Source organism: Aythya ferina (genome assembly GCF_964211825.1).
Source record: "Aythya ferina genome assembly, chromosome: 2".
NCBI classification, from domain to species: domain Eukaryota; kingdom Metazoa; phylum Chordata; class Aves; order Anseriformes; family Anatidae; genus Aythya; species Aythya ferina.
The window spans coordinates 46,571,446-46,580,104 of NC_140297.1; the positions used below are offsets into that span (position 1 = coordinate 46,571,446).

At 50.4% G+C, this 8,659-nt stretch overlaps 1 protein-coding gene across 1 annotated transcript; it reads right to left on the minus strand.

Annotated features, from left to right (window-relative positions):
- Positions 1 to 869: 869 nt before the first annotated feature.
- CLEC3B (C-type lectin domain family 3 member B) lies at positions 870 to 7,912 on the minus strand. Its single transcript, XM_084509462.1, has 3 exons — positions 7,419 to 7,912; positions 3,868 to 3,966; positions 870 to 2,621 (listed from the first exon to the last, which is right to left on the minus strand). Exons 1-3 carry the CDS (start codon positions 7,522 to 7,524, stop codon positions 2,221 to 2,223), a joined length of 606 nt encoding a protein of 201 aa, XP_084365588.1. The 5' UTR covers positions 7,525 to 7,912; the 3' UTR covers positions 870 to 2,220.
- Between the last annotated feature and the right edge of the window lie 747 nt (positions 7,913 to 8,659).

Consider the following 8,659-nt stretch of genomic DNA (forward strand, 5'->3'; position numbering starts at 1 on the left):
GAAATAAGAAGCATCCTTGTTGCTGGCCTGGGGCTATTTCTGCAAAGCAGGAGGTGCTGTGGGTTTTGTTAAACATGCTGTATTTTCTTTTAGAAGAAAGATGGGCTGCACTGCCCCAGACCTGAGAAAGAAGGACGTGGAACAAGGACAGAGGGAAAATGTGGACTCTGGCCTTCAGAAGGCCAAAGAAACAAAGAGGAGTACTGTGATAAGCAAGGATGAGGAATCTTCCAGAGACTGATGCAAAATGATGCAAACCCTCAGCTCCTCCCTCTGCTAAGAACAGTGCTTCTTTTTCTTTGGCTTCCAGGAGGAAATCATAACTCATATGTTGTGTATAGTAAAGAGAAACATGAAGAGAAATGTTAAACACAAGCCTGAAACTGCAAGCTCAGGCATGGCATCCTGGGTCCAACAATGATGTCGGGAGCAAAGTTGCCTTTCCCTGTGCTCCTCCCAGCTTCAGGAGAGCAAACAGTCTGTGAAGAATGGTGCCTGGCAGGAGAGGAGTGGTGTGAAAATAGAGAGCAAGATAGATATGAGCGAGAAATCTGCTGAGAGCAACTTGTTGTTCTCTAGATTTTGACAGATCGACTCCTTAATGTTCTTATGGGGAACATCCTTCAGCATCGATCTCCACGGCTGTTTTTCAGATTTGCGCTCCACGCAGAGAGCTGGTCCAGCTATGGCACCTGCATCTTCCCCAGAGCTCAGCATCGCAAGGACCTGAGACTTTCACACCACCCCCCTGTAGTTCCTGGCCTCCCCTAAAAGATCGCTGTTTATTTCTCTGACCACACAGTTGCATTTTAAAACCTTAGAAGAGAAATGCAAGGAGTGGGAGAAGGAAGCAGTCTGACCACATTGACTCAGCTCCATTCCTTCAGCAAGCTATATATATATTTATTTCGTATTCATTTGAACAGCAGAAAGTTTGGCAATAATGACAGCCTGGGAAGTATGCACTGTGTGTGTGCTTTTGACCCCTCCGGCTTGGCTCTCCCACATGATGTTCTGAAGACCCACCACTGTGCTGTTTTTAAGCAAAACAACAAATCAAAATTTGTCTCACTACGAGTCCCATTGGGATGCCCTCTGTCTGGCCATGCTAGGGACGTGTAACCCAAAGGGCAGGGCCAGTACCAAGCACTGGACTTCAAGGAGCCGCTGATGCATTTCAGCCAGCAGTCAGCAAATCAATGTCAACAAGGCTGTGTTCAGCTGTCAGGATGCTCTGCAATCCTTTCCCATTGTTCCCATTTCTTTATTTATTTGTTTTAACCCTTTTCTCAGCAAAAATTTACCAAGGCCAGATCTTCAGCTGGGTGTGACTCTGTGGGCACAAACTGTACTCAGCAGGTTTGTGTTTGCCAAGCTGTGTTTCCATCACTAAAACAAGTGATATGATTCCTAAAGTGGCTAAAGTCAGACTTCTCAGGGTTCATTTTTGATAGACAGTTGTCTTTTATATGGCAGCATATTCCCTCGTAGCTTTACATTTTTGTTATTTACCTAATTACTTTCACCTTCTACTTCCAATAATGCATTTGACTGAGTATGCTGCAACTAATCACTGCTTCCTCCTTTGTATAGGAGCTTAAATAAAGCTTGTGGTGGGATTTTTTTCAAAAGGTCAGATGCTGGGGCTAGCTCCCCCATGGAAGTCAGTGAAACATTTTCTTCTGACTGGTGAGAAAAAGGTCAAAAACCGGGGGATGCTTTTGGGAAGGGCATCCTTCTCAGCACATCAGCCCATTGAGCAGAATGGTACCGGGCCGACAAGCCCAACAGCAAAATTAACACCCTCTGCTCTCTGAGACAGGACCCGATCCCGAAATTGGGATTGCAGGGGAGCAAAGCCGGAGGAGAAGGCACAGACTGGCATTGCCGGTGTCCCAGCAAGGTTCGGCGAGGTGGGAACGGAGACTGCAGAGTGACAGTCTGGGTAGCTGAAACATCCAGGCTGTCACACTGGTTCTTCGCCGAAACCACCTTGTAAATTCCCTGTGTACAAAAATATATCTATGGATCATGCCTTAGGGGGAAGGATGCGAACGGTGCTGGATGCAGCCGAGTGAAAGGCAGCACAGCTTCGACCCTACGCCGGGCTGCAGCGGCTGCCCAGGCTATGGTGCTACGTGAAGGTGCGTGTGGGCCCGTGCATGTGTGCGTGCACGCTTGGGTGTGCACGTAGCCACCCTATAGCTCTACACGGCCCCGCTACACGATCATGAACTGGCAGACGTACGGCAGCTGCTCCTTGCACCTCTTGTCAAACCACTTGCCCACCGCCGCCCCCGACAGGGCCGCGCAGTTTTCCAGCTTGCCGCCGTCGGGCTGGGTGGTGATCTCGGTCTCCCAGTTCTTGTAGCGGACGGGACCGCCCGTCATGTCGACCCACTTGCCCTCGGATGCCATGTCGTTGAGGCCCATCCAGATCTCTGCCTCGGCCCCGATGCTCTTGCGCATGTAGTCGTAGAGCGCGTCGTTCTCCTCCCCATTCTGCGGCGTGCCGAGCGTGCCGCCCTGCGAGATGCAGTGCTCGCTGGCCTCGTGGTACGTCTTGCTCTCAGAGAACGCCAGGTAGCATTTTAGGTGAATTTTGGTGCCTTTCAGGCAGACTAGGAGGTGGCCGCATGGATGGGACAGAGAGAGAAGAAGGGAATTGGTTTTAAATTCGGCACTCATCTCTTGGGCAAGCTGTGGTGCTGCCGCCTCACACTTATGTCCCATGTAAAAAGGATGCAGCCTCCACATTTGGAAACGGCCCCCCAAAAAGGACCTGGGGGTGCCCATGTCTCTGTCCTCAGCGTCCCCTCTCCCCGCCTGTTCTCTTCCCGAAATGGGGCTGTGCTTTCTCGCCTTGGGAAGCAACATTTGTCTCTGCTGGGGGCTGGAGTGTTTTGGAAAAAACAGCCTGCAATTCCAATTCAACAATCTCGATTATGCAAGCATGAAAAAAAAATATATATTTTTTTTTAATGGGTTTTGATCAGAAGTGTTGTGCTTGCATAGCTTGAGGTCTTCAGAGGAAATATCTACTTGCCTCTGATTTTAATCTGATTTTAATGTTAAGAGCAGTGATTTTTTTAAAATTTTTAATCTTTAAACCCTGAGAGCGCAGGGTACTCTATCCAAACAATAGCTAATCAGAGCCATTCATTAATATCCAGACCAATTACATCTCAGTGAATGTGAGCCTGGATCTAAAGCCTTGATTTTGCTTGTGTTTCTTTCTTTTAGGGAGGAAATTCTCCCTAACTTGCATTTTTAGCACATTTCTGTAGCATGTTCTGCAAGTCCCTCTCCTACTGATGTCATGGAGTTTGCAGAGAATAACCATGGAGCAGGTCTGGAAAATGAACATTTTGAGACCATACTGTGTGTGTGTCACACGAGGCGTGGTGGGACCGACCCCCAGCAAGGTTCCCTGGGGATGTACGAGGGATCAGGTAACCATCTCACTGGGCTTCAGCCACAAGACTGCAGCAAACAAAGAGTAAACTGCGTTTGACTGAAATGCAAAATAATCTATTACCCATCCCGCTGATTCATGGAGGGAAATGAACATCTGGCTTAGTGTCATGGAAATATCAATAGCTTTAGAAATGGGAAGCTCTAGCACATAAAGAAGGGGGCCATATGCTGCACAGCTCATGTGATTAACTGCCTGAGGAGCTTCCTCTGCCTGGAGGAACTGCAACAAGGCCATGCATTGCTTTGATCCCCAACTCTCTCCCTGTGATGGACACTTCGTCATGGAGTACTTGGGCATCCCTTATCAAAATGCATGGAGCAATGGCAACAGCTTTACAAGCAGCTCCTCTCTCAAAGTGAAAGCCGTGCCTTCTTCAAGGAGTCCTTTACCTGTCTGAAGTGCTTGCTTTTCCTTCAGTAGAGCAACCTCCTGAGAGATGTTGTCAATCATGGCCTTCAGGTCTTCAATCATTTTGAGGCTTACACCATCTGTTGGAGAAATCAAGGGAGGAGCATAAACATCCACCGCGTCCCCCAGGGAGGCAGCTGAAGCTGTTCCTATAATCAAAAACCCCCCATTTCCCTGCCTGCAGAGAAAGACAAACAAAAAGCATCCACAAAGCCAATATCTGTCCCCTAGCACACCCATCAGAGAGAATATTTGCTCGCTAGCCTGGTTGCACCAGCAGCCCAGATTCCTACATTGGCAGGCACACCATCACAGCTGCCTCTGTCTCTGCCTTTGCCCTGGCTGGGGACAGGTACCAAAAAAAGAGCCAGAGCTGGTCTTCTGCTATGAGAAGATGCTTCCTTGGCTGAGGAGTTGGTTGTGGCCTCCTACCTAAGCCTGTGTCTTGCTATCTGTGTTGCCTCTGGCATTGTAGATGCTCTTACCCAGCAGACCAAGTGCTACTAGGGGCACAATGAGATCACAGAGATACTTTCTTAAGAAAATGCCTCTTTTTCTTAAATAATAGAGACTTCTGAAGACAACTTCCTCTTGGATGTAAAGGACAAAACCTTCTTTGCAACGAGGACCCTGCTTTCCTTGCAGCCTCCTCTGTAAAGCTACTCAGGCTCACACACTTTCCCTACTGCAAGCTACCATGATGTCTCCTAAGACAAGAGATGTGAAGGAGATGAAAAAGCCTTTGGTAAGATTTTGTTAGCCTTAAACAGCTACCTGTGGCTTAGCACCAACTAGTCATCAGACCCTGATTTCTCCTGCGTAGGAGCAGAAGGGCCAGTTATGGCATGGAGGTGGGAGGTCAGACACCAGGGAATTTGTATCATTGCACTGTCACTGCTGCTCCTCAGGTGCTGCTGCTTCATCTCACCTGGTGTAAGCAGCTGGGAGTCAGAAGGATCAGGAGGAGGGCTTTAAGCTGCTTTACTCCTTGCTCAATTAACTTTAATGGGTCTGGTTAACCCTAAGGCACGAGCTATTATTTTTGGTGCCTTTGATGAAAACACTTTGTGGGAAACAGCTAATTAATTAATGGTATTTTTCACCCATGTCTCTCTTGCAGCACAACAAATGTCCCCCAGGTTTAAGTAACATCCAAAGGCCACGGTGAGACACCCTTAGTGAGCCGTGGGGCGGCTCCAGCTGGGTTTGCTGTGCCAGTCTCATGCTGGAGGGCCCCTGGCACCCCAGGTGGACACATCTCCTTGATAACTACCCTGTCCTGCTCACTAACAGGTTTCCAAGTCATTGGCTTCCAAGTCATTCCTGCAGCAGCAACTTCACCTGGGGAGAAAATGGATCCAGCAACAATTTATTTTTATTTTTATTTTTATTTTTTTTTTGTGAAAAAGAGTTCATATTTCTGGCAACTCCTTTCTGCTGGTTGATTTGCACTTCAGCCAAAAAGCAAGTGTCATGGCTATATCAGCAAATACTGATATATATTTTATTATTATTTTTGCCAGCAGTATTTTTCTGTGCATTTCTATTTCCTCAAGGCCAGAGCACCCCCACACAGGGCTTGTGTTGCTGGAAATATTTGCAGGCATTTTCTGAGGTCCCTCCCTTACTATGAAGCTATGGGATCATACAAGGATTTGGGGCAGATTCAGGAGCCCAAATCAGCCTCTACCCACAGATTTAAGCATCTGGACTCCAAATACCTTTAAAACACATGTGAGAGCCACACAGAGGTGCTCTTCCTGTGCCCTCATGGCCCCTGCTGTGACCGTGATGAGGGGTCCCCAGCCTGGACCCCCAGAGGCATTGACCCATGCAGGGCTCAGGGGGAGTTTGCTGAACTGCTGTGGCTGGAAAAATTGCTGGGCAGCAATCTGAGGGGAGGGGGAAAACACAGGCAAAGCGAACGTGTTATTTCAGCATTTTCGAAATGCTGTGTTTTGGCTTTTTCACATTGAAATGGCACCATTTTTTTTTTCTGAAGTGGATCCAAATGCAAGCGATAATTACATCATGTAAAATAAAGAAGAAGCCCAAGGAAAGAAAAGAGAAAAAGAGAACTGAAGAGGCTTGGCTCGAAGCATCGTTTTCTTTTCTAACACTTGTGGCTTGCCCCTGCAGATTAAAGAGCACGAACCCAACAAAATGCCTGACCCTGCGATGGCCTCCCCCTGCCCAACCCACCCTGGTGAAGGGCTGGGGACAGGGCTGGGGACAGGAGGGTGACATCCTGCCCTTGTCCTGGAGGGGGCGAGGGGCTGGGGGCCAAGAGGAGTCCCTCCAGGGATTGCAAGTGCTTTTTTCCCTCCTTCTGCACCCCCCTGGTGCTTGTCAAAATTGGAAATTCATTAACCCAGGAGTGCCGAGTGCTTCCAGTAAAGGCAAGGCACCTAACCCACCACGGGGCTGGATGCGGCCGGCCAAAAAATGCCAGGCTGGTGGGGATTCTTCTTTTCCCCACAGAAAACTTGACCTCTCCTTTGGTGAGAAATCAGGGGGAAAAAATGCCTCCAGCTGTTTCATATGGCTTGATTTCCAGGGGAAAAAAATTGTGGCCCCTCAAAAGTGGTTTAGATTGGAGATGGTTTTTCCTGTCCAAGACGTGATTTTTCTCCCATCACTTGTTTTCTTCTTTCAGAGAAAAATAAGATTTCCCTAAGAAATGAACCTCTCTTCTGGCACATCCCAGCAGTGCAATGCAGACTAATGCCCTGCATCAGTCTAGGAGGGCACTTGTGCTGCAGAAGGCAGGCGCGAGGCACCGCCGTGGGCTCGGCAGACACGGAGCGCTTTCATAGAAAGACCCGCTGGGAGAAAATGGAAAAGTTTCTCAAGGACAGGACCCGACAAAAATAGCCGCCGGGAGAGCGTGCGGGGCAGCCCGGCCAAACAAAATTCCTGGGATGCTTCCTCCTTGCTCTCGGGTCCGCTCCAAAGGGCAAAGCCAAGCACAGGCGACTGCAGCCGGACCCAGCAGCGGGCAGGACCGCACGCCACAGGCTGCAGCATCAGCCTCCTGCTTACCTGCACTGTCCTCTGCGCTGTGCCACGGGGAGGAAGGACTCGAACTGCTTTAAAACAAAGAGCCCTGCTGCTGTTTTACGGGTGATACAGCGTTGCTTTTGCCTGCCTGCTCCCGGCTGCAAGTCTGCAGCAGCTGTCTGGCATCCAGCGCTTAATGTCTCCCCCCAAAAAATGAATGAGTGGAGGTAGGGGTTGGAGAAATGGAGATGTTAGTAAGGGGAAAGTCTGGGGAGAACCTTAGGACATGGGAAATAGGGTGCCCTACAATGCTCAAAACGAATATAGTCAGGGCAGCAACGTGCCCAAACCATTTCAGTATCCTTGCTCATTTACAGAGGGGCTACACAAGCACTTCTATGGAGGGTAGCAAAAAAGACACACGATTAGGTTTTAAATGCTTTTTTTAAAAGCTTCATCGCAGCACCCTTAAACAGCCAGGCTGATTGCATCCCCCCCCTGAGCCGGGCAGGGTCCCCGGGGCTCTGCTCACCTTTCTTGGCCGCCCCTGGCTTCTGCCGCCCCTTGCCGTTTTGCTGGCCGGAGACCTGGGCGAGGGAGACGAGGCAGAGGAGCAGGCAGGCTCCCCGCAGCACCATGCCGCTGCCGTCCGGAGCCGAGAGGAGCTGGAGTGAGGCTGCTCTGCCCCTGGACAGCCTGCTTAGCACCGGCTTTAATCAAAACTGTCTGGCCAAGAAAGAAGTCTCCAGGCTTCCAGCAGCCGCCCGGCCGCAGGGAGGGTTCAGGCGGCTCCGGCCAATGCTGAGAACGGCCCAGCCAGCTTTCCTTTCTCAGCCCGCCGCTTGTTTTTGTTATAAAACAAAACAAAATAAACCGAACGCGAAATACCATGAGCCTGCTGAGAGGCGACTCGGCTAAACATAAGGGAACGGCTGGGAATATGGCTGGGACGGTTTCCTAGGGGTTTCTGCACAGTGGCTGAGCTCACGTTTCAGTGATGGAGATGGCGACGTGAAGCACAAAAAATGGGGTTTGGGTGGCAGAGGGAACACAGCCCCTCTGTGGGGCTGCCCTTGAGGGGTGCTGCAAGTGCCTGAACACCCAGCTCCTGCCATGGTGCCACCCAAACCCCCCCAGGGAAGTTTTGGGCTTACCACCCTGTGAAGGGCTGCTGTGGACCCCTCAAACTGATCACAACCAAACAGGGGCTGTAGGGCTTGCTTTTCTAGCTCACGGTAGCTTCTGTAACTTTATTTTTGAGCCCCTGTCCCAAAGGGGGATGCTGTGCCAGCACCCTTTTGGTACACGTGGCTGTGCCTTTGCTCCTACCCAGCTCCTGTGGTTCAGTCTGGAGCATGTCAGCCCCTATGTTTCTCCCCTCATCTCCCTCAGCAGCTGTAGCATCAATGCTTCTTCTCCTGGGGGTTAAACAAAGGAATCCACACAAGTGTTTTTCCCACAGCTAACAACAAATAAAACCAAGCCAGCTCCCCTTGCTCGCCAGGCTGGGCGGCAGAGGCCAGCGATGGTGCAGGATAAGGAGGCGCTGGCTCTGTGCTGTGCCCTTGCTGGTGGCTTGGTGCCTGGCTTCGGGGACCTGCCTGGGGCTGACCTGGTTTCCAGCACCGCTGGTCTTTGTACCCGTGTGGCTGGGGACAGAGCTCTGGGCTTTTGAATCTCGGTATTAACCCCTGTGTGCCACCATGGGGAGAGCTGCCGGCTCTGTCACTGCCTTTATTGCTTTTTTCCCCCCTCTGGCGATGCTCGCGCTGT